The following is a 27,056-nucleotide window of genomic DNA, read 5'->3' on the forward strand; positions in this document are numbered from 1 at the left end:
TTTGCTCCGGTGGGAAATATTTAAACATCTTCAATATACGGTTTCATATGAAGCTGTTTTGTGCATTGGGCCGTTCTGCTCTCAGCTCAATATCTGTTAATGACGTGTGTGATGACTACTAAAACAATCCTGACCATTAAACAGAATTAGCAATAAAATAATCATGAAGACCGTGGCTGCTTCTGAATGTAGGAATTCAGTCTGTCAATTAAACCATGAGGAAAAATGAAAAGAACTGCTTGATGGTTTTATTTGGCTCCATCATCATTCTAACTAAAACCCAGTGTTAGGTGTAATTCATTATAAGTAATAAGTATTTTAATAATTTTTTTTTATTCAAAGTAAGGGATTACTCTTAATTTTACTGAAATAAATACCAATTACTTCTGATGTAATTGCATTAAATACTTTATTGACTATAGGACCATTCTATAAATCAATTATAGGATTAATCCAAATTTAATGTCTAATGACAAAATGAATGTTTTAATGAAACCTCCCTTTAAATACTTTTGTCAGTTCAAGAATAATGTGATTGTTATATTTTTAAATAACATAATTTTTAATTATGTAACTTTATATTGTTTATTGGAAAGAATTAGCCTAAAAGAGATGTTCATGTTTATCCTTATTGTTCAACCGCTCGAGGTTGATGGGATTTTTTAATTAGTACAGTTATCTAATTACACCGTTGAAGATGTAATTAGTAGCAAGTAATTAATTTGTTTTTTAGAAGTACAAAGCTAAAGAAAGCATTTTCATTATTTGAAATAAAATAAAATGTTTTTTAAAACTTATTTCACTTTAGCTAGTTTCCAAGGCAATATTTCTTATTTTCATTATCCACTTATTACCATTATCAATAATGATAATAACAAAAATGTCAAAAATACACATCAGAATTAATAACTACAATATAATATAAAAACATTGAAAATATTAATTAAAACTATAATAGTATCTCAATGACACTAAAACAACACTGGCTCAAGGCCTTATGGAATAGAAATGGGATAGAATTTGAAGTATCTCATTTTAGTATTTTTCACCATTTTTTTTATGTATGTATTTATTTATTTTCTGTTAGAACTCAATGTCGGGTCAGCTGGGTCATGACCAGTTGGGAACCGCTGGCTTATAACAGATTAAAGGTCAAAGGTCAATGAATGAACTAAATGAACTGCTTATGTTGCTGAATTAGATAACATCATCTGCTAAACGAATAACTGTAAAGGTCAAGCAAAATGTGAAAATGTAAAACTCCGCCATATGGCGGCTCACACACTATAAACTACTTTAATGCCGCTTTTTTGCCATTTATGGACAGTTCTTGTGCCCGTTCACTTCATTGTATGGATGAACAGTGAGTAAATAATGACAGAATGTTTATTTCTGGCCAACTGTATTCTTAAACTGTAATAAACTGTGAATTAAAATGAACATGACATTGATGCAACCCACCAAATCCAATTATTTGTAATGTGTGGACGTATGCAGGATGAATCTCATGAGGAAGTGGAGACAATGCGCATGTCTATTATTGACCACTAGAGGGCGGAAGGAGATCAAGGTCTTACAATCACGTGACTGACCGCTGTTATTCTGCATCACAACAAGGAGTACAGTGAGTGACCTAATGGAGTTCATGTTTAAATAAGGACAACCAGAACCAGAAAATTAAGGGTTATTAGGTTATTTATGCATAAAAGCTTTTGATAGCACATGGATACAGTCAAAGAATCTTGGTAAGTATACTTTGCATATGAACCTGTAGCCTATTGTGGATTTCAGTAGGCTATGAGAGTAGGCTACAGGAAAGAAGAAGATCATTTAAAAAAGAAGAAGAAAAACAAGGAAGGGAGACTGTTAGACAAAGATGGACTCGGAGAAGACGGCTTGTTTGGGAGGGAGAAAAAGCCTTTTCCCCCAGCGAATGTGTTATATAACACAGAAACAACCTCTGTACAAATGAGAGTCAGACAAACATGGGCTCTGGAGCAACACTGCTGTACTTTCAACTTCACATATAATGCTGGTTGGTAAAAGCAGTTGGATTTAACTGTGCAGCCAGTTACATGTTTTTATGATAATTAAAAAAATGCAAATCACTTAAAATGAAATATTCAAAGCACATGAATCAGCGTTTCACACCCATCACATCTGTAAATGCCACATTCTTCAAAATGATTTCAGCAGAAAAGTTGTTCAGAGGAAGAGCAGGTTATTATTATTAAAGATTACAAAGAAAAACTTTTTTTGTGTGGAATAACATGCACAATGAATCGTTCCCAATAAGATCAGGGACAGAAAATAGAAAACAGTTGTATGATTTTGAATTAATTTAAACAAAGAAAATAAGTATTTACGATTATTCACTATTTTTAATACAAAAGGGAAGGCAGTCTTAGCTAACAGGAAACCCTTTAAATCAACACTGACCTAACCATTCATAAAAATAAAAGATTTTTACTGTGAGTTTTGGAACCCATGTCGATATTACTCACATTTAACTCTAGCGTCAGACAATTACAAATGTGTGGAATTGAAGTGAAGGGTGGTAAATTGCAGATCATTTCCTGTCAGGGGTGCTTTGTGGGTGTAAAAAGTCATGAAAGGCCTTCACTACATGTTGAGACAAGTATGTGATGGGCTCGTATTATTAAACTCTGAGTCACACCGTATCAACCCAGCAAGAGTGTTCCTTCCCAGAAAATATTACATACTTTTCATTCTGCGTTTGATTCATTCATTCAGTTTTATTCAGAGACTCTACTGTGTATTTATATATATATATATATATATAGGCTATCTATATATATATATATATATATATATATATATATATGATTACTTTTTTATATGATTATGATACATAAAACTTATTTCACTTTAGCTAGTTTCCAAGGCAATATTTCTTATTTTCATTTAGTTTAACTTGATGTAATAACATACAACTTAATCTGAAATCAAAATTAATAAAAACTATATAGACATCTTTTTTTTAAATATCAATAATGATAATAACAAAAATGTCAAAAATACACATCAGACTTAATAAAAATTTAACTACAATATAATATAAAAACATTGAAAATATTAATTAAAACTATAATAGTATCTCAATGATACTAAAACAACACTGGCTCAAGGCCTTATGGGATAGAAATGGGATAGAATTTGGAGTGTCTCATTTGAGTATTTTTCACCATTTTAGGCTATGTATGTATGTATATATACACACACATTTTTGGTAGATGTGATTAATCAATTTGACATAGGACAGGTCATTAATAGCATCTAACATAGAAGTTTGTATGTGTATGTGTGTATATATATATATATATATATATATATACATACACACATTTTTGGTAGATGCGATTAATCAGTTTGACATAGGTCATTAATCACATTTAACATAGAAGTTTGTGTGTGTATGTATGTGTATATATATATATATATATATATATATATATATATATATATATTACACATTTTTGTAAGATGCGATTAATCGCATCTGACATAATTTGTAAATATATGTGTGTGCTGTGTATATGTATGTATGTATATATATATATATATTATATGTGAATGTATGTATGTACTGTATATATATATATATATATATATATATATATATATATATATACACACATATTCACACACTTTTATTTTAGATGCGATTAATCATGATTTGATAGCACTTATATATATATATATATATATATATATATATATATATAGCCTATTTTTTATTATTATTTTTTAAACATATTATATATTATAATATATAATACAGTATAATCTATATGATCAGTGTGTCTCTTTCCAACCAATGAATATGCAAAAATGTTTATTCACTAATTAAATCAAATATAAAATTAGAATAAAAACAAATATTTGTTATAACAAAAACAATCCAAATAAAACACTTAATAAAAGTGATAAATACTTATCAAATGTCCACTTAAATGCCTGTGTGTGTTTTAAGTTTCCCTGTATGAAGCGAGCACTCTTCCTGCCTCTCTCAGAGCTCGACCAACCCCGCTGCTCTCCACAGGTGATCGCTGTCTCTCTCCAGCCAATGAAGACGCGCAACTTATTAACCCTTTAGTGGAACAACCAGATCTTTCCAGGACTGTGGACTCAGGACTGAGCTGGACTTCATCGTAAAACAAACGTTTGGTCGGTACTTTTGCCAGCAGTCTCGTGTTGAGTTTAATTTAAAGTGAAAGCGCAGTGGATCTGTGCGCGCTGCGGCCGTCGGTGATCATAGCGCGCGGATTATTATATCATCATCGGGTTTATGAAGACGGATTTTCTGCCGCAACAATGATCCAGATCTCATTCCAAAAAAAGATGATTGTAGAGTTAGACATGCGTTTGCTGTACGTCCTCTTTTCTCCCCACAACTCCCCAATCCCCCTCGTATGGCTCTGGAAATCTGGTCTTGACATGTTTAAGATGAATTATCACCATCCACCCTAGTGGAAAAACTGGTGAGTTACTCTTTTCAGTGTTATTATAGACAACTTTTTTTATGAATAGATTGAAGGATTATGAGATTTTAGCTCCACGTCAGATTATGTTGTTCCTGGTTTGGTCAAGAGCTCTTTAGATGTTAATAAACTGGCATCTAGTGGCCTGTTATTCTGTATTTTCTGCCGGATAAAATATTCAATCAGTATAATAAACCAAACGCACCACCTTCTGTTTGACCTCATTACAATGATTGCATTGGTGTTAAAGATGGACCTCTTTAAATAAGGGTTGTTCTTGTGTTGGTGCCAGTTTTTTTGTGTTTTTTTTCTGTTGGGAGCTCTGGAGTTGAACACAAATGGAAATTGTACTTTTTTCATTGTTCATATGTGTAAAACCTAAAGTCACAATGTGTTTTATACATATATATTCCCACTAAAAACATCTTAAACCAGCCTAAAACTGTTGGTCTCCCTGCCTGATGTGTTTTAAAGGGCTAAACCAGCTGAGAACCAGTTTGGCCAGGCTGAGAGACCAGTTGAAACTAGTAAACCATTTTAAGATGTTTTCATTTTCAGCTTATGTGTGTTTCTTCAGCGTTCATTGAGGATTTGTTTGAATTAAATTCCTCAGAAGATTTGCACAAAAAGTGTTGTAGAGTTGCACTCTTTAGTGTGGCATTGTTTGAAGATATTTGTATGATTATTCACAATATATCACTGTTTATTAGACTGAAATATATTGTCTGGATTGTAGTTGAGGCCTCGACTACCAAACTGACGAATCATCCTGTATCTATAGTTAGAAACTTCATTATAAATAATATCATATATTTATATAAGGCAGAGCTTCTTTATTTCTCTGTGCTGTTAATTGCATTTTTGCTTTATATAAATAATAGACATGCAAAGCTGAACTAGAAATGTAGAGGAAGTGATATTTGAAGCATACAAATCCATCATCATTTATTTAAATCCATCTCAAACAGTGTCAATAAACAGCAGATTGCTATTATGGCATCTTACTCATTAATGTGACAACATGCCGCACTAAAAGGGCCGTATGTATTAAAGATTTATGTTACAATGTGACCTGAGATTCCATCATTTGGGTTGCACCCTAAATGATCTCTAAATCGGTCTATTTCATGAGTCTCTCGTACTTGTGATTTAAAAACTACCGAAGTTTTACAGCCCAGACTCTTAAACTTGGTTGGCCTTTGAGGGTGATTTTTATGGTAGGTTTTATGGTCTTATTATAGTTTAAATGACAGGGTGGGATTGCTTGAAGCAGCATGTATATTGTTTTTGGTTTCTTTGCTTGTTATCTTTCTCAAACCCAGTGAAAAGGACAGTTTGGCCTTTCAGGCGACCTGCTTTTTAAACTGCGTCTCAGTTTCATGTCCTCTTCCTGCTCAGAAGCAGTTTATAATGTCATATCAACAAGCAAATGTTTTGTGGGGTGTGCAGATATGATCTATATGTGTTACATTTATTATTATTAGTTACTTAGCACAATATTGCCCCAATTGAGCTTTTTTTTTATTTTATTTATCTGCTGACAGATGAGCAATTGTATTATTTAATATTCAACTTTCAGCATGCCCACTTCCACCCTATTTTCACTTCTCTTTTTCTCACTTTCTGATATCTTTACCATCTGTTAGGCTAGTTTCTGGTCTCGTCATTAAAAATAATGGTCAGTGATTAAGATTAAGATGCATGTGCACGATTTTTAGTTTAGTTTAGTTTAGTTTATTTCAGACAGACAACTTAATTTCAACAACACAGTTGAGCAAACAAACAACAGCATATCTACAGCTGTCTGAAACAGGTGTAGGCTGAAGCTCTTGCTTATAATGCCTACCGATTTAAGAACTTTAGTCATCAGGATGAGATCGTTTTGCTGTTTAGGCTATTACTTATTTAATTAGTGCGCAAAAAAACGATAGTGTGAAATTATAGTCAAAATGTCATTCATTGTATAAAGATTCATTCAGACTTTTGGGTGACACTTTATTTTAAGGTGGTACATGTAAAAAATAACAGTAAATTATGCGTAATTACAACTAACCGTAACCCTACATGTAGTTAATTAATATGAGCCTACTCAGTACAATGTATCTACGTCACCTTAAAATAAAGTGGAACCAACTTTTGTAGTTGTCACGTACTCTAAGTTTGCAGCCTTATGAAACTGTTGTTCTGTGAAGTGTGTTATCTATGGCATTACACCACCGTGTGGCAGTTTTCTGAAAGCCATTATACACTGAAGATGACGTGGCTTTAGTCTCCATTAAAAGCTATAAATTGTGTTGTTTGTTTCCATTTGAGCCATTCTTGCTGCATTTTGTTCTTATGTTTGTGGAAATTACTTTTTTTCTTGTAAAACATAATCCATTCAGCCTGAATAGTAGCCTACAATTCCTTTGCCTGACTCCATATTTTGTGTAATTTAATGTGGTGACTGCGTGGCATGTTTTTTGGGGGGGAGGACAACTTAATAGGCTTTGAATTATCTTTAAGCTTTTTTCGTACCGTGTTTGTTGGTTTGTTAGTTTCCAGTATGCATTTATAAATCGTGAAGTCAACTTAATTTCTTTGGTTTAACTTCATTTGACCAAAAGAGGGCGCCGTCTCCTAACACAAGATAAAACTGATTGTAACATAATTGACAAAATGCACGTTTGGAACATAAAGAAGCAATTATTGTAAAGTTTCAAGCTAAAAGAAAACAGGTCTATGTTGAACTGTAAAGTGACAATGCATATAAATGCAACGATGGGTGTATTTTATTGCCTATCAGTTTATTTATTTACCAAATGCACATTAATATGGCATGGAGCAGTAGGCCTACTGCTAGCTAAACATAGAAATAAAGAGTTATACTTAGGCTATGCCCCAGAGTTCATTTTCATGAGTGCATGTGTTCCTATTGGCACTAAAACTAAACATGTAACCAATACCAGTGTTCAAACAGCACATATGTATTATAAGATATGTTATGATATTCTTGTTGTACGTTAATTGAGTTACTGTGTCGATTTAATTGGCCTGTATTTAACAGCTATGATAATTAATTCAGTTGAAGCATGTGACATAAATATATGACATTGTGTAGCCCATTGTTTGGATGGTTAATAAAGCCCCTTAATAATGAAATAATATCTGATACTGGTCTAGCCTATACGTGTAATATATGTGCGCGTGCACATGTTTCGTGACCGCGCTCGCGTGCACGAGCCGTGCGGGAATGGCTGAGGTGCGCGTTCACGGGAGTTTGTGAGGGAGGAGGGAAGAACGCAATCGGCTGAGGAGTTTTTAATGTCCGCCATGTTGTGAATGGCGCACTGAGGCAGCGAGAGAAAACACACACACCCGCCTCTGCTTTTCCTCGCTGGATCTCTTCTATTCCATTATTTTTTCTCATTCTCCAACTCCATCCACCCTCCTCCATGAGATCTGTGGCGGTTTTATGGGTGATTGTGAGGGGATCGGATAGATTTATAGAGTAAAATGAGTAAACTGTCGTTCAGGGCGCGGGCGCTGGACGCTCTCAAACCGCTGCCCATCTACCGCTGCGAGGATCTGCCCGACCTGCACGAGTACGCGTCCATCAACCGCGCCGTGCCGCAGATGCCCACAGGCATGGAGAAGGACGAGGAATCGGTACGATTTTAACCATGCAACTTCCGATTTTCTGCGATACAAACTTGTTTTTTTCTGTCAGTCTGCGCAGGTTTGGATGCAACAAAATGGCCGACTGTTTGTGAAGCGTTTTACACGGTGTTTTGGACCCGGTTTGCAGTTTGCACCGAATTTAAAGTGTGGTATATACAGTTGGATTTATTTGATGGCTATTTGCGGTGTGAAAGTAGGGTTGTGTCAATCCGTTCGGACCCGAATCGTGCAGCAAAACACAAAAGGAGTCATGTGACCGTGGAGGTACCGACATTTTGTTGGATTTTTTTCCCGTAGTGGCGACAAACGGCAGCCAGAGGGCGGGCATTCCCGCTGTCATGGGAAATCTGGAAAAATCAGCGAATTTGAAAGCGATAATTTGGTAAAAAATGTAAATTCTGTAATTTACTCGCCTTCATGTTGTTGTTCCAATTCTTTGTGACTTAAATTGCTTCTTTGGGAAGGCCAGACGGAGAATATTAGGTCTTGACAGCCTCAGTGCCCATTCACTTCCATGCTTTTTTTCCCATACAGTGAACGTGAATGGTGACTGAGGTTGTCATGTTGCCTAACGTCTCCTCTTGAGTTCTTCTAAAAGTTATATGGTTTGAACAACATGAGGCTTGAGGCTGCGTAAATAAATAAAAAATTATCTTTTTCTTATTTTGATTGAATTAGCTATCTATTTAATAATTGTCTCGTTTTTTCCACACTTGGAAAAGTCATGGGTATTTCTATGTAGAAAACTATCTAGTGATGCTTGTGAAAATATTTTTCGCCTATAAATTGCTCTTTGTGAATGCGATTTCTATACAGAAAACCCTTGAACGCATATAATCATGAATGAATGAAAAATGTATTTCGTCTAAAGATGTGGGAATCTTGGAGAGTGAGGCTGAGCCGAAGGCCCCCGAATGAGATTCTTTGCATTCTTACTAGGCCCCCGGGGCCGCTAGCGTCACTGACTGGATTTACATGCATCTTGATCAGAATTTGGTCACACACACATTAATGTCAGTGCCTAACCAGTATAAGCCAAAAGTCTTGTTACTTTATCTAAAAAAAAAAAAAAAAGACCCCTGGCACATGCTGAATATGGGGTCATGTGGAACACCTTGCATTTCACAAACATTAAAAAAGAAACACCATGGCCTAGGCCTACATTTTCAATTTATTGCATTATTTTGTGTTGTAAAGGATGTTAATGAAAATTAGTGAGATCGTTAAATTCCTGAGTGAGCTTCTTTAGTATTTCCAGAAGACAATATTCTTGGTTTTTCTGATTTGCACTGGTTGGATCTGTGCATCTTTTTATTAGAATAAACATCAGAAAATGATTTGCATGTAAACGTGGTCTATGACAGCAGCTTGTCAAGTGTCTCTTGTACTTGCTTGATGTGGAGGGTCATAAAGAGTGGCTGTTTGGTAGGAGAAGCTTTTCTTTTTAAATTGGTTTGCACTGTTTGAAGAATTCAATTAATGCAAGATTTTTATTTTATTTTATAGAAATACAAAATAAGCCTGAGGCCCTTGTGAAATATGAAGCGTGCATTCGGGTGTCAAGAGCCTTTTCACACTTGTGCTCTTTCGTTGGAATAGAGAGGCCTGGTTTTTAAGTGTGCTTGTTTTTTAAAGGGATATCCTAGTTTATTGTCATCAATTACTCTCCCTCATGTCGTTTCAAACCCATAAGACTTTCGTTCATCTTTGAAACACAAATGAAGATATTTTTAAGGAAATCTGAGAGATTTCTGTCTCTCCATTGACAGGCTACACAACTACCACTTTGTCACTTCAAAAAGTTCATGAGATCGTAAAACTAATCCACTTGAATTGAGCAGTTTAGTCCAAATTTTCGGAAGAGACTTGGATCGCTTTATATGATAAAGATTGAAATGAGGGTTTTATTAACATAAGTTGTGATCAGCGAACATAAACAGAAATCTGCTCATCATGTAAAGTGAAAATTTGGACTAAACCGCTCAATTCATTCAACTCTTTATGAACCTTTTGAAGTGTCAAAGTGGTAGCATAGTTGCGGAGCTGTCAATAGAAGGACAGACAGCGTTGTTGTGTAAATGTACTGTAAACATTGGTTGACACTTTTAGTTAGGGCTGTCACGATACTTGATAAAATGTTGTTCAATAAAACCATATGATTGCTTGCTTTTGATACTTTATTTGAACCAATTATTATTGCCTCCTTGTTATTATATGTACTTTAAGCCATTTTAAAGACTATTGTTTGCTTGGGTCTATTTTTACTACCACAAAAAGAAAAGAAAAAAAGATTACTTATTTAGTTTAATCACCAAAATAATTGTTAATGAGTGACAGCCCTAGTTTGAAGTGTGCATTTTCTCTACGACTCAACTTATAGCCTAGCCTTAGGCTAATACTGGTGGTCTGGGTGACCTCAGGCTCTGATTTTCAACAAGCCCTGGTGATTCCTGGAATAACAATTGAAAACCAGTTTAGTTTTGTTTCGTTGTACCACTTGTTGTATGTTGGTGGATGCGTGCAGGCTCTCTTATTACTACGGGGGATATTTTATGTCAGTTTTAAGCCGTTTCAAATCTTGTGACGACAATTTCTCTGACAGCGATCGACTGTAGGACGCGTCTAACTGGTTAAAGCTCTGACATACGGATTGTTTGGAATGTGAGTGGGTTTCTCCCAGCGGTTAGGAAATGTTTTGTTGATCCATAAAGGCTGGATTAATCTGATTTACCGTCTGTTTTAGTTCTCTAGCTGTTATGTCAGGGGGTCACAAGTTTTTACACCTCCCCGAAGATGTTTTTCAAGCACTGACACAAACTTTGTCAGAATATAGCCATATGTTTTGTGGCTTTTATTTGTGTATCGGACACATTTGATTTGTTTGTCATTTTAATGGCCAAACCACCATTTTAGTGGACTTACTGTGAATACTGGGAGGTGATTATTAAGTGCAAGAACTTCCTTTCTGAACAGCGTGGGAACTCTCTGAGACCATAAATAACTCTATAATTGTGCTTTCATTAGCGTGTGCTGACTGTGTGCTCTGATAGGCTGCTTTTTCAAAGGTTACCAAGTAGCTAGTTTGCAATAGTTGAGTTCCCTTCAAACCTCTATAAGCATTCTGCACAAAAATATCTTTTAAATGTCATATAATTATTGTTGTTCTGGGCTCCTTATCAAGAGAAAGGGTCTGAAATGATTAGAAAAAATAGCAGCTCATGCATCACTTAATCAATACCATAATATCTTTATATAAGAATGTATCCTCCTCACAGTTATCCGTTGCTCAATTGACCACTTCTGGAACAGGTGTAGCCACCTGCAAGGGTGTAGTTTGTTTCTAGAAACATCTTTGCGTTGACTATTCAGATAAATGCAATTCCATTCATCAACATAGCGGCTTTGCGCTCTGTTCAATCACATCCATCATTATGTGATTTTAACATTATAAATTAATTATGTATAAATACTGCTCTCCAGTCAGGGTTGGAAATTTAATGATATGCGGCAAAAATGTTGTTTCGACAGTGCTGGTTTTGTTTTGTTTCTGAATGAATGTGTTTTTGAACAAATCGTGCGAATCACTGATTTACCGAGCCATTCATAAAAAGTAATTTGCTTTGTTCCTGAATGAAGCAGTCGTTTTTAACGAATTGGATTCAGCGACTCAATCATTAACACTGCTGGCTTTAGTTTACCATCTAAAAGTAGGCCTATTTCTTTTTTTTTTTTTTATATATATATACTTAAAACATTATTCTCATAAGATAGCAGTGCAAATGCATCAATACCACATCTAAATGTCACTTTTTGTCAGATTTTTTAAATAATTTAGTTTACACTGTTTTCATTTGATTGGTAACAATAGTCAGTTATTCATTCTCATTAATGAAGTATTCAGAGGAAAATCTGGTCTGTTTTCATTTAGCCTACATCTATGTATTTATGAAAGTTTGTTTTTTTTAATTTGTAGATTTGAATTATAAATGAACACAATACTGCATGGTATCACGATACAACTTCAGCTGGTTAAGAATTGTAAGACCTTTTTATGGTATTGTGACAACCCTACAAATAATAGGAAAAAAATACAATATAAGAAATTAAATAGTGCATTCATTTTTTTCAGGTACAGAAGTGCATTGTAACAGTAGCAAATATAACAAGAAAACAGTACACAGACTTAAACCTTAATTAAATGTATAGGCTAGCTGATTCTTATTAAAGCTACTGAAGTTATTCAGTCAAGTGCAGTGAGTGTTGTTTGATTAACATTAGTGACACAGACAGCAGGTTTATTAGGCGGCTGTCAGTTTAAGACTTAATGCACGGATCTAATAAACTGATACACATCCGAACTGTTTACATTTACTTAAGATCAGTCCCTCCAGTTTTTCGCTATTCCGCGATCGCTGAATACAATGCGAAATCAACAAAATGTCGCCTTTTTTTTTTGCGATCCTGCATAATTCCTAATTTAACCGCAAAATAATCACAAAAATTAAAAAGACCTCACAAAACATTAAATTATAATCACCCAACTGAAATATCTCTAGTTTAATTAAAGTTTCAATCCATTTTTACGTGGCTACAGATGTTGCGGGAAAAGGGGTAACTTCTTTTCCTCGATTTACTGAAGCCTATAATGTAAAACGCATTTTGCAGCTGCACAGCTAGCGCAGTGAGTGTCTGGCTCACTCATTGGCTGTGCTGCGGCAACTGCACATCCAATGGCGAGGGCGCCAATGAGCTAGCATCACGCCATTACACGTCAGAGCCCGCCAAGGGGGCGTGGCCTTAGCCTATATTATTCTTTTTCTGTCTGTGATATTAGTCCCCGTAAAACGCAATTTTAGCAGGTTTAACGACTTAAGCGACAACTTGCCAGGTTACTATAGTGCGGCCGGCTACGCAATACTCGTTCTCTACTCTCAGGAAACTGAGGTTACGATAGTAACCGAGTAGTTCCCTTTCGAACGGTCACTTTGTATTGCGTAGCTATAGCCTACGCAGTGGGGACGCCATGCAAAACGGCGCACTATAAGTAACTGGTTGCCTTCTGCAGCTCAGGACCCCTCAACTCAGGATTTACACACAGTTCTACAGTATAAATTACTACACCTGCTGTTAATATTTACATAGGTCAGGTAGAAAAATTGCCCATAGGTTGTTTTAAAAGTTAATTTGATTAGACCAAAATAAACTAAGCTTTATGCATTTTGTTTGTGATTTGTGTCATGTATGACTATTGTGCATCTGACATAATACTATTATGGTAAATGTGATGTCCTAATTATAAAATATAAAAATCGCAAATTCTTTCACAAATTTCTGGAAATTACCACCACAAAATCACTCATTTTGACCGCAAAAATCACACAAAAAAATCGTGACATCCTGGAGGGACTGTAAGATACAAACGACTGTTTATGTAAACCTTGTGTGTGTTTGACAGTTTAAGCGCAATAAGATGCAAAAGAGAACTTGTTTTATTACTCTGTTTGACAGGTTTTTACTGTGTGTGCGCTTCGTGTACACTCTCAGAAAATCTTATGTCAGAATAGCATACGAAAAAATGTTTACCTGGCAAGGCTTTAAAAAAACAAGCAAATAATACTAAACTTTTGTGATGGTTGAAAAACTGAAATGTCATGCAAGCGTAAACCTGCCGCTGTGTTGTCAAATGGGATGTGAATGTACATCGCGCTTTACAGTATGTTGGAACATTTTTATCATTCACAGTCTAAAATCTTTATATTGCATTCCCCTAATGCACCTGAAATGTTTGTTGCCGCACCCCAAATAAACCTTGTGTGACATGCATAAGACATCACAAATCTCTCTGAATTTCCTTTTACGATGTCATTTTGAGTTTGCCTCTAATTTTCTTAAAGAAAGAAGTTTATTTTTAGACTGTTTCTTTGCAGGTAGCTGTCATTTAGTAGAGAAGAGAGGCTTTATTTTGTCACCTGACACCTCAGTGAAAGCCGCAAATTCCTCCTCCTTTGTCAACTAACGTTCGTTAAATAAATGTTTTCCGCGTGCTGATGCTGGATATTCATCTGGTGTAGCTGGTTTACTTCTAAATCTCAACTCATGTAGGCTAACCCTTGAACACAGCTAGTTTTTGTGTAGATATTGCAAATGTCTCACCTGCACATTGACCGTGTTTGTAAATCATGTCATTGTGCCAACAGGATTTTGCTCAACATCCGTCATGAAATGACTGATTGTACAATAATTGTTACTGTTTTTCTGTGCTATCAGCACTAAACAGAATTGCAATAGAGTTAGCAATGGGTCTACCTGCTTGAACGAACATTTGACATGAAATCGTCAATATTTTAGCAGTTGTTTGGTGCAGATATGTGTTCAGTTGGCTTTCAAAAGAGCTAATTGTGTGCAGTCCAAGATGGAGGTTACACGCTTATTTTACGTAGCAGTGTTTGTAGTTTGTGGTGAGGTGTTTTAGTGCCTCTAGTGGCAACAAGTGGAACTGCATAACTGCTATTTTTAATTGTCTGCGATTTTGAGCTCAGTTGGATAATCATGTAATGAATTTATTTTTATTCACATTTATTTGTCTTTTCATCACAGTTGCCAAGCATGATGCTTCATTTTCAGTAATGTGATTTGTGGTTATTGTTTAGACCAGGGGTGCCCCTGCCGATCCACTGTCCTGCACAGTTCATCTCCAACCCTAATCAAACACATCTGCCTTTCATTTTCAAGTGATCCCGAAGACCTTAATTGGTTGCTTCAGGTGTGTTTGATTAGGGTCGGAGATGAACTGTGCAGGACAGTGGATCGGCAGGAGCAGGATTGGGCACCCTTGGTTTAGACTAGGCTATATTTGTAGCCTATGCAGGGCCTTGTACGATTGGCAGATGTGTCTGCTTTGGCAAAAACAACAATCCAGCAAGCTGGTTTTCCCAGAGATGATGGTTTCCTCCTTCCAGCGTCATTCCGGTGTGTCGACTAGGCTAGAGGTCATGGCGGCATTCCAGACAAGTTTGACATGCTTGTTTCTCTCTAGTTCCCTGACAGAATGCCAGGACTTTGTAAATGACTCGGCATGTTCTGTAAGATTAGCATTGTTGCTTCAAACAGCAGTCCGGGCTCAACACTAAGGATTTTTTCCTACTGTCAGGCCAGTGGTTCAATTTGAACATGTTTGGCGCAATCACAAAGAAAGCAATAAATACATAAAAATAAAATAGGGCCAGTTATTGTTTTGGGTGTTTTTGACCCATTACCTTAAATAAAGTGGCAGCAAAAACTACTAGCCTTACTCCTATATATTTCAAATATTGTTAAAGGTGCCGTATGTAATATTGACAGCTAGCGGTTGAAATGTGTACTGCAGTCCAAATTAGGGTTGCAAAGGGGCGGAAAATTTCCGGTAAATTTCCATGGGAAGTTAAGCTGGGGAATTTTGGAAATATTACCACGGCAACCGCTTGCGCATCCACTCTGAAAGTAACTGTACATAAGAGACGGATAGATACATTATTTAAGGTTATTTCTATTCGTTAGAATATTGATATATGAACTTGTTGTCAAACTTTCAGTGTGCTGCACTGCTCTAGTTGACTTCTGCGCCTCCCCCCCCCCCCCCCCGAAAATATCACGTTAATTTTGAAAACGTAATTCCTTTTGTGGATCCTCTTGGCCTTTATTCATGTTTCTTTGACAAATATCAGTGTTTCCCCTAGGTTTACAGGTTTGGGGGGGGGGGGGGCTGGGTTGGTTGGTTGGTTTGGGGAAAATTGACACAGACGCTATCTATCTATCTCTATCTATCTATCTATCTATCTATCTATCTATCTATCTATCTATCTCTATCTATCTCTATCTATCTATCTATCTATCTATCTATCTCTATCTATCTATCTATCTATCTGTCACATAAATTGGTTGTCTGGGAGGGTAATGGTTTGTAAAAGTTAAAAAATGTTAACATAAGATATCTCTTTAAAAAAATAAATAAACATATTTAAATCTTTTTAAAATTGACTTTTGCAAATAACCTTTGTTAAATTTATAGAAGTATTTGTTAATATTAATGGACCAGAGCTTAAACAGTTTTATTTTTTAACTAACAACTAAAAAAAGATTTATAAATACTAACCAATATATATATAAATTTTAAATGTGCTTTTTTTATGAGAAGTTTTTATTTCTATGATGCATTTATTGGAGAGAATAATCCTGTCAGACGCACCACTGCTGTGAACGCGCGTTCACGTAAACACAATTTAAACAATGTATTATTCAATACATTACTTCTATATAATTATATATTAAGTTGCTCAAGCAAGTGGTAAAATATTTAACCATGTACTTATATTAAAATCTTTTGTATTTAAATTTTAATACAATAAATCTTGCATGTCACAAAGAACTTGTTTTTCCACCTCCACGAATAAGACGAGTGTTGTTCATTATGTCGCCTTGTTGAGGTAAATTGTAGTTTTCCTTGCTTTAACTCAGTCTTAAAGTGAAAAAAGTAGTAATTAATTAAATAAATTTATGGTGAGATTACTACATTTTATTTAATTAATCGCACTTATGGTGAAATTACTACATTTTCTGGTCAATCGGTGTTCATTTTGACCACGAAACATGCGCTGTCACTTTAATTCAGCGTTTGCAGCACAGCAGAAATAGACTCGGTGCAGAAACGATCTCTGCACTGCTGTATACGCACCGCAACTGGAACAGATCGATCATCGACGGACTGCATCCTCGTGCAGTGTGAAAGCTCTGTTAACATGGGTACGGAAAAAAAATACTCACCGCAAACGAAATATATGTGAAACGGGCGTTAGACTTGGAGCAGGAGAGCTACTCCGGCTGCTACTCGCAGTAGAGCGAGACGAGTGTTGCCATCTTCAGTTCAGCGACACATTTCCAGCCGCGCGCTCTCTGTCCGCTAGTGCTCAACTGTATGTGACGCAAGTGTTTGTTTGTGTGTGAGTGTGCGCACTCATTGGGATAATTGTAAACACAGACAGAAAAGACATGCCATCGTGGAAATAAGATAAATAACATATTACTTAAGGGCCATTTAGGTTTTATTTTTTTTATAAAATAACAAATTGTAATCTATCGCTATAAAGAAAATCAAATCAAATTTACTTGACCTCCAAGGGGGGCGGGGGGAGCCGTTAGGAGGGCGGGGCGCCCCCCTTATATAATGGTAGGGGAAACACTGAATATCAGTGTCTCAGTCTCACGCACGCTGCACGTGAGTTAACCACGCCTACTTATTTACATGTCGTGGTATACACGGATTAAAAAAATCTGTTACGTTGACATTTTCTTCCGCGGTAACGATACCGTCATACTGCCCAGCCCTACTTATGTGGTAAATAAGTTATGCTATCTTATTTAGCATCTAACTTATCAGCTTGCTATCTACTAGATGAATACATTTGTATGTGATATTTGCAATTTAAACATTTAATAAATATATTTCCCCATAATATCATCAAAACTTACTTCACTTTGTTTAGTCCACAGGCTCAAATGTGTGCCTTCAATAGTCTTGTGCTTTGGGCTTCTGTACATGTGATGGAGGCATGCACAGTGCCAGTAGGGGGTGTGGTCTCAATAGCCATGCAGTAAGCAGTGTGCTATGTGCATGTGATTGAGGAATGGCATGGATATTCAAGTGTATTTGAATGGCATCTGTTTGTTTTAGTCAAGATTATGCTAAAATATACTTTCCTCAACTATATTTAAGTTCCCTATGGAGAGCCAACCTTCAACTTTGATAATTCCCAGTTTATTCCCGTTTATTCCCATAAATTCCTGTTAATTCCCTTAAATTCCCATTAATTCCCATGGAAAGTTTCCATCTTTGAAAATTCCCAGAATTTTGCAACCCTAGTCCAAATTCATAATATTGGAGAGAGTTGTTTCTTCCGCCCCTCCTCAGACTCAGATTAACATTAAAAACAGAGAGCAGGAATATTAGGTTGCTGTCACATTAAGACCAAATGCATGAATCCAATATACAGTTTTTCCACTCCATTGCGCTTTTCATTTGTTTATCAATGCAAGCACGCCAAAGACGTCGTGCTCACGACGCATCTTTTGCAGCATCTCGTGCATGAAATGGCATTCTATTAACGTGGCGTATTTAAATGTGTAAACAATGGTCAAATAAACAAGCATATGCCTAAGTAAAAAAGCCCCGCCACCAATAGGACAACGATTTGGCTATATGTGTCATTGCCATTTAAATTGTATTATGTCTGTCTATGCATTATTTCTGTCATCCTGCGCTCTAGATGTCGGCGTCAGACATGAAAAAGCCCCATGCTAGTATGTAATATGCTTATGTCTGAATGTGGTTCTTTTGAAGCAAAATAAGTTCTGATCCTGGATCAGCCAGGCCAACAGCAGGTCACAGTTTATGATGATTCGATGATCCTGGTCTTGTGGATTTGGGCTTTACGCTCCATTGTCTTTAGATTGAAGTAATGGTGTTAAAGCAGGGCGATATGATGTTGTAGGCTATACCATGCAATGGTAGCAATGTGTCAATCAGTATGTTCTGCTCTACAGTGAGTTAATACTAGGGGTGTAACGGTTCTCTGTAAAAAATCAAACTGTTTCGGTCTCCACACACTCTTCGGCACACACTTGCACTGCGTTTAATCTGAAATCAGGCAACGCATACGTTTTGTTGAAAATAACGTGTAAATCAGGTAGAGTTCCGCGAATACATGTTTCTGTCAATTGAAACGCATTTTGGCTTCCCAATACAGTTATAACACAGGACATCACAGTCACTCTTTGTAAACCTTGTGCCATATGCTCAAACATGACCAGTCATTTACACCGTCATCTCCTGGGTGTTGATAGTGCTGCTGACACCTGAACAGCACACATTGCAATCTGTGTTTAAACGCACTCATTTGCGCTTGTTTTTAAGCCTTGCCATTTTAAACATTCAAGCCCAAGAAGACGTGAATGAGAACTTGCGCAATTATATTGAGTTCTCTTTCCAGTCTTGTGCTTGAACACCAGTGAGCCAGTAAGCATGCAGCATGATTGGCTGTGGCGAGATATCAAGGAAAAACACTAGTTTACGCCGGTTATGCCCAGAGATGTGGCTCATACCACACGTGAGGCTGTAGTGTGTAAGCGTCCCATTCCCCATAGATGGAAAAGATGTGGAAAAGATAAAAGATGTGGCTACATTTCACCAGGCTCGATGCCAACAGTGTGCGATGCAATATTTGCAACAATATCGAGTCTTTGAGTCTGTATTATCTGTAATCCAGACAATAATCCACCAAGGAAATCACTCACTGCTCTTGACTGAATAGCTTTTCTAACTTTAATAAGGATTAATCTTTACCGTGAAACATGCAGTGTTTCAATTCTTTACATGTGATTACTTTATTCAATTTCTATACCTGAAAACTGCTTTAGATACCTGAAAAGCACTGTTTATTTTATTTGTATCTTTGCTCTATTGTATTTATTTGTGCCGTTGCTTGTAGATAGATTAGCCTATTTGTCCTTATTTTCTTTATTTATTTTTTTACTCCCCTTTTTAGTACCGAAACCATGACCATTAAACCGAACTGTGAGTAATTTGAACCGTTTCACTCCTAGTTAATACCACAAAAAGTCCACTGTGCGGTAAAAAAAAAAAAACAAGACATGTATGGCTTCAGACATTGCATTGTTTTGTTTAGAAAAAGTATTTTGTTACATAATGTGAATGTCAAGCTTCAGTCATTAAAAAAAAAAAATCAAACAAGTAATTTTTTTTGTCAGCTAAACCCCTTTGACCTAAAATATTTACTTGAAATACCTCCTGAAAAGAACTTCAAAATATGGCTGTCTGATTCCATAATCAGGATTTGCTCACAAGAGATCCTAGTTATAAACACTTGGAGATCGTGTTTTGGTCTCTTTCAGAGCTTTTTTTTTGTGTGTTTTATATGACCATTTTGTTCTCTCTCCCCTCATCTGTTTGTAATTATGATCCTCTAAGGTCAGTGACGGGGTCACCCTCGGCAGGGGGAGCATTTGCAATCCGAAGGTTATTCAGAGGACTGTGCCAAAGGAAGTCTGGCTTTTGTCTGGTGATAATTGCCTCCTTTCGAGAGACCTTTCAATGAGGGCTCGCAGCTGAGTCATTTAAGACGAGGTGTGTGTGTGAGAGAGCGAGCGAGAGAAAGAGAGTTGTGACTAATAAACTATTGAAAGTTAGTTTTTAAACTATGGCTGGCAGGAACACAATGTTAACTTTAAGCAAATGGACATTTTGTTTGCTTTCTTACTGCTATTACGTCACCAAGTTTGTTTGAGCTCCTCTGGTGAAATGCTTCTAGGCTATCATGCGTAATGTTTTTTTATTATTATTTTATTTCCTCATGCCAAGTGTAATCATTTCAGATGAGCTCCTGGGGTGCATGACGTCAGGCGAACTGGCCAAATGATTTGGAGTATTTTTGGAGACTCTGCTCTTTTGTGTTTTTTAGAGCAGATTTATTTTATGTTTTACGAAGCCTGTTTATGGCCTACTTATTTAAGGGAGGTTTCTGAAAACCGGTTGAGGTTATTGCATTAAAATGGTTTTGCCATTTTCTCTGAAACCACAGCTCATCTCTTTTGTGGTCTGATCTATATTACAAATTCATAGGGGAGGTAAAGAAAAGCACAAATGGAGTGTAGTTTTGTTGTAATGACCAGGTTAGATGCTCAAAGACCAAACTGGCTTTGTTTTTGAAGGATTCTTGCATTGCCTCTTCTGAGTCAGCACAGGTTTTTGTATAAATGGGGTTTACCGGGAGAAAGATTGAATTACTGCGGCGTGTTTGTATCATCTTTGTGGAAAAAATGATGTTGTGAATTGTTTGGAATCAAGCTGGTCATGATGACGATCAAAATATTTGTATTTTGAACACTATCCCATGCTGCTTCTGCATATTGTCAACTGTTTTGTAAATATCTTTGGCAAATGGCAATGTTGTTCTGCGATACGTAACCGCTAATGACGGTCTGTTCGAAACTATTTGTTCTTTTGATTTGAGTCTTTAATGATTCATTCGGTACAATTTGAAAAGTGTTTATAAACAACCGTTTCTGAATATTGTGGTTCATTTTTCTTGTTTATTTATTATAACTTTCGAAATTAAAATTAATCAGACTTTACAATGCGACAAAATAGTCTTTTGTACATTATTTTAAGAGCCGTTTTTTTTTTTTTTTTTGGTTCAATATGATCCTCTACTTTGTGAATGGGAATGTTTCCTGAAGCATATGTCTCTGTTTATGCTTGCCATAGGAACACCATCTCCAGAGGGCGATTTCCGCCCAGCAGGTGTACGGAGAAAAGAGGGATAACATGGTGATTCCTGTCCCAGAGGCCGAGAGCAACATCGCCTACTATGACTCGCTTTACCCCGGAGACTTCAAGATGCCAAAGCAGCTCATTCACTTACAGCGTGAGTACACAAATGTAAATGAGCATAAACAAATGAAGGGAGTATTTCTTTAACCCTTTTAAACCGACTTGAGAAAAACTTTCTGCTCTTATGTATCTTATATCAGATTTGTTGTGTTGCCGGTCTTGGCAGCAATTATATTGTCGCAAATATTGCATTGCACGCTGTCGGCATCGAGCCTGGTGAAATGTAGCCACACTTTTTATCTTTTCCATCTATGGGGAATGGGACGCTTGCACATTACAGCCTCACGTGTGAGCCACGTCTCTGGGCATAACCGGCGTAAACTAGTGTGTTTCCTTTATTTTGCCACAGCCAATCATGCGGCATTGGTTCGAAATATGGTACCGAACAAGACATTTTTTGATACTCGATTGTATCGAGGCATTTCGGTCGGTGCCTAAAGCCCCGTTCACACTACAAGCGACTTTGTCGCTGCATGTCGCCAGTGGTTGGCGATGAGGTCGCTAGTGGGCGTTCCCACTACTGGTTGCCTAGTAATGTTTATGAATGACATCCAATGACAGCGAATCAGTTTTCTTGCCGCTAAAAACAAACATTCTGGAGGGAAAATACTAAATATAAATAGACTCAGTACATAAAAAAGGCTGAGGTGAAGCATGAAAATGAACGATAAACAAAAGGCGATTTTTGTCATTGCAAAATGCAATGTGTATCTACGTCAATGCACTGCAGGGCCAGGGGCAGGGGCTGAGCGGAGAAGGATCACGCGCGCTCCACTCCTATTGGCGATTGGATGTCGCTCCCGAAAGTCGCTCTTCATTTGCATAAAGTTAAACAGATCTCAACTTTGTCGCGTCGCCAGACACGCCCCATCCGGTCGCCGGAAATCGCCCGCTCCCCATTGAAATGAATGGCATCGTGTCGTTTGTAGTGTGAACGGGGCATAAAAAGTATCGAATTCAATACAGCCAGCCCTATTGATGAGTCACGGCTGGAATACACTTTGACTTTTGCTCAGATTTTTGCCCTGATTTGCATGCAACAGCCTGGTGTTACACTTTAAAGTAGATCAAATCCTTGTTTAATATTTGCCAAACAATATTGAATTCAAGTGTTAACTTGAAAATTTGGCAACTTCTTTAAAATAGAAATGCTACAGCCACTGTAATTTCTTGAATAAGAAAATGTGGACATCAAAACATGCAAATCGTGATGAACGGTTCACATGTTTAGAAACGTATAATGATGTATTCTCCTGTGTTGCCGTAGGTTTGTAAATGATTCACCTTACAAATCTGATGAAATGGCACACATTGTGCTCCCAGATGAACGTTATAAGCAACCCAAACTCACAGCATATGCAGAGATGGGAGTTTGAGACGCGCTCCACGCATGTGAATAAGTTCATGTGGAGCAGCATCTGTGAACTGAGACGCACGTAACCTACACGCATGCAAATAAATTAAGCACTCACTCAATAACATTATCTATGCTGTAGTATGTAATGGTTTTAATACATTGTGCAGCCTTAGAAAAAGGTCTAATAATGCGATTCATGGATTCTCGTCCGTTTTTTTTTTTAAATCGAGTACTCTAATTGAATCGAGGAGATGTGACAGCCCTAATTTTTTGTAACTTCGTACTTTCCCAGTAAATGATTTGTTGATATAGGCTACTTAATGTGTGCCATGTTCTTAGATGCCGCTTAGTCTGGTTTAGTTTGAATAGGTTCGCTGTGTGGGGTAGTTAATATTTAACTGACATGACTTAATTTCCTGGCTGTTTCGTCTATCTTGAGTGTGTGTGTGTTATGGGGTAGATGGAGTGACTGGTCGAGTTTAAGTGAGTTTGGCGGCCCCTGGGGTGTCTGTAATAGGAGCAGGAGGTGTCCTGCTGTCAAAGAGTGTCTGAGCACACGCTCTCACACACACCAGACACGAAGGGGGAGGGAAAGTGGAAGTGAGGATGAGGCACTGGGAACACTGTTCAGATGGGGAAGTGTGTTTAAGAGACATCTCTTGGGTTTTCTGACTTTTCAGAGACAGTCTGGTCCATACTGGAGCTTAATTTGGACAAAGTCTTATGTGCCATTTAGGAGCCAGTAAATCTGAAATCGATGCTACCATAATAATAGACTATCATGCAACAAAGTGGTTGCCCATATAGAGAAATTAGTCTGTGAAAGGTTGTACAGAAGATAGGGATGCTCCGGTCAGGATTTTTTCAGCCGATACGACTACCAATTTCATGATTTTAATGCCGATTCCCGATCATTCACGCTTTATTTAAATGGATAGTTCACTCAAAAATGAAAATTGTCATTTACTCACCCTCAAGTTGTTTCAAATCATTTTTCTTCTGCTGAACACAAAAGATATTTTGAATGTCGGAAACCAAACATTTGATGGACCCCATTGACTTACTCGTACCGGTGAATGTTGCAGTGTTGTACAGTAAAAGTCGTGATATTGTACATAAACCTTTTTGTCTGGCTTAGTAATGTGCATAGGTTTGCTGAGTGGAGTAGTCAAAAACAGTTGACTAACAAAATCCTGTTCCTTTGAATATTAAACGCATGTTCCCTCATGCTCTTTTAAACTGGCTAGTGCTTGCAATTTATCTGTGCAAAAGGCTTCCGATGATGTAAACAAAACAAAATTGCACCTTGATGAAACCTTCAAAGAATAAAAAAGTGGCCATATTGTCAGACTCGAGGAACATTCAAAACATAAACGAACTAGGGATGCACCGAAATTAAAATTCTTGGCCGAAACCGGAAATTACTTTAAGATAATTATTAATTTCTTATCTTTGTATAAGTGTATTATTATTATTATTATTATTATTATTATAAGACTTTTTAATTAAATGCAATAATTTTACTGAATCTGAATTAAAAAAAACAAGCCAATAAAATAACCACACTTACAAAGTAACATAGCCCTATATTAAAATATTATTAAATATCAGTTCATTCAGTTATATGCAACAGACTCGGATAACAGATTTCTTTTTTGACTAATTATCAAAATAAAATATAGTACTAGAAAACTATTATTGTCAGAGCATTTGAGCTGGTGGCAGGGAGTGGATCAGTGAACGAGAAGGTAGAGTCATTTTAGCAGCGTTGCCCAGCACGGCTATACCATGTTACAGCACAGTAGGGCAATTGCAAACAGAAGTCTACTACAGAGAAGTTTCATATTGGCACGTTATTTGAGCGGACTTTGCTTTTCCGGTGAGCGTGATCAGAACATGAGTGGAGCGCACAGTATCATGGAGGGTAACATTGAGCAGAGAGCACAGCGCGCCCACACACACACACACACACATGGAACGGAGAGCGCGGTGCACACATAGAGCGGAAAAGCGGAGCCGCTCATCAAAATATGCTTTGCGAGAGTGTGAAACCTGATCACCGAACACTGAGGGGCGGGGGGGCGGCATATCTTTGGCTTATATTTTCGCCCTTTTTTCTCTTTCGCACAAAAAAGAGAATTTTCGGCAGACGAAATTGCGGTGCATCCCTAAAACGAACAAAGACTTTTAAACATAAAGCTAAAATCAGAAAGGAGACCAAAGCTTTGTTTGAGCTTGTTTAACCTCCAGTGTCTCTCTCCACAGCTTTCAGTCTGGATACGGAGCAGCCGGACTACGATTTGGACTCGGAGGATGATGCTTTTGTGAATAAGCTGAAAAAGAAGCTGGAGGTGGAGGCCCTGCAGTTCGAGGAGATGATTGACAGATTAGAGAAAGGCAGCGGACAGCAGGTTATTAAAAAGATTCACCGCTTATAATGTGAACTGCATATAAAAAATAAAAAAAACCTTGGGGATTTCAGACAGTGACGCTCAAAACTTTAAATTAAAAACTGAATTGATTCTGTTAAACCTCTCTGTCTGAATTCTGGATGTCTGTGTGGAATGCTTAAACTAGAAGTCCAAATAGAAGTAGAACATTTAAAAGACGAACAGCTGTTAGCTAATGCTGATCATCTTTAAATATATATTGTGTTATTAAAGGGGTCCTATTATGGTTTTTCACTTTTTTTTCAACTTTAGGTAGTGTATAATGTTGCTGTTTGAGCATTAAAAAGGTCTGCAAGGTTACAAAGCTCAATGTCCACTCCAAAGGGAGACATTTTATTTATCACAATCCACTTTCCTAGAACAAGAACTAGAACAAGAAGTCATAATGTTCCTTATTTAAATATTCCCCGCCCACGGAATACGCAGAAAAGCGGGCGAGACCTGGATGAGCGGCTGCTATGTCAAAGAGACGCTGTTTTTTCCACAACTCGTTTGTTTGACCTTTCTATGGCTGACGAACTTTAGAATGTGTCAAATTTATTTTAAACACTGTTCCTGAACAGCTTCCAGAAACACGATGCAGGCTATACACACACAAGCTTCTCCTGAAACGGAGCAGTTTCTACTTTGTCGGGAAAATCTAAGTTGCGTTTTCTATTAACAGTTCTAATTATACGTTTTATGTTGTTGCTACACTCGCCTGCTAGCCAACATTAGTGTTGATAGTGTTGTTTAGTATCTTTTCTAAGGCTGTTCACTGCCCCTTAGGAAAATTAACCATGTTTTTGTGATCGTTACTGTTTGTATAAACCATAGTTTTCCAAAAAATATCATGATTAAATGGTGGATAACATCGTACCTATAATGTACAAGAAAAACATACCACTCTGAAACGTCCTGTGAAATCCGTGCTTGAACTCCTTGCGTGAAATCCGTTCTGGATGCTCCTCTTGTTTTTTTAACATTGTCAGGGTCTGAATCTGGTTTGAAATTGCCCCCATCCTTTGTATTTACACTAGAGCAGAACTCGCATTTATGGAGGGGCGGGACATTTCCTGAACACTCGCTAAGCGCTGCCAATCACAACACACTGAGCCAGCTAACAATCACAGCACATTTTATATTTTGGAAGGACGGGCTTCATCGAAATCAGAACTAAACACTGCGTTCGGGACAGACTGGGGAGAGAGGTGCTTTAATAATGTAATGTGACTTTGTAAAAGAGCATTATGGGACCCCTTTAACTTTTTTCCAGAATTTCTTTTTTGTTCAGCACAGATGAATTCAATTGATCAAGTGACATTTACATTATTACAAAAGATTTATATTTCAAATAAATGCTGTTCTTTTGAACTTTCTATTCAGCAAAGAATCCTGAAAGGTTTTCATAAATATTAAAGGGATTGTTCACCCAAAAATTAAAATGGTCATTTACTCACCCTTATGTTGTTCCAAACCTTTGAGTTTCTTTTTTCTGTTGAACACAAAAGATGATATTGGAATGTCTGGTTACCGACATTCTTCAAAATATCTTATTTTGTGTTCAACATAAGAAAGTCGTAGGTTTGCAACAACACAAAGTTGAGTAAATGATTATATACAGATTTTGGGTGAACTATTGATAATAATAAGAAATGTTTCTTGAG

The 27,056-nt window shown here is 36.9% G+C and overlaps 1 protein-coding gene across 3 annotated transcripts in view; it reads left to right on the forward strand.

Annotated features, from left to right (window-relative positions):
* The first annotated feature begins 4,128 nt into the window (after positions 1–4,128).
* The window catches only part of epc1a (enhancer of polycomb homolog 1 a), a 38,015-nt gene continuing 15,087 nt past the window's right edge, over positions 4,129–27,056 (forward strand). The window contains exons 1-3 of one of the 3 annotated variants that reach the window (XM_084434044.1): positions 4,129–4,502; positions 21,478–21,637; positions 25,226–25,371. In XM_084434044.1, coding sequence (XP_084290170.1) covers positions 21,538–21,637; positions 25,226–25,371 — 246 coding nt within the window. In that variant the 5' untranslated portion in view covers positions 4,129–4,502; positions 21,478–21,537. Of the gene's footprint in view, positions 4,503–7,703; positions 8,151–20,218; positions 20,338–21,477; positions 21,638–25,225; positions 25,372–27,056 lie in introns of those variants that run through there. The other 2 variants (XM_084434043.1, XM_084434045.1) reach the window with 2 other exon arrangements.

Source organism: Rutilus rutilus, assembly GCF_951802725.1.
Source record: "Rutilus rutilus genome assembly, chromosome: 16".
Taxonomy (NCBI): domain Eukaryota; kingdom Metazoa; phylum Chordata; class Actinopteri; order Cypriniformes; family Leuciscidae; genus Rutilus; species Rutilus rutilus.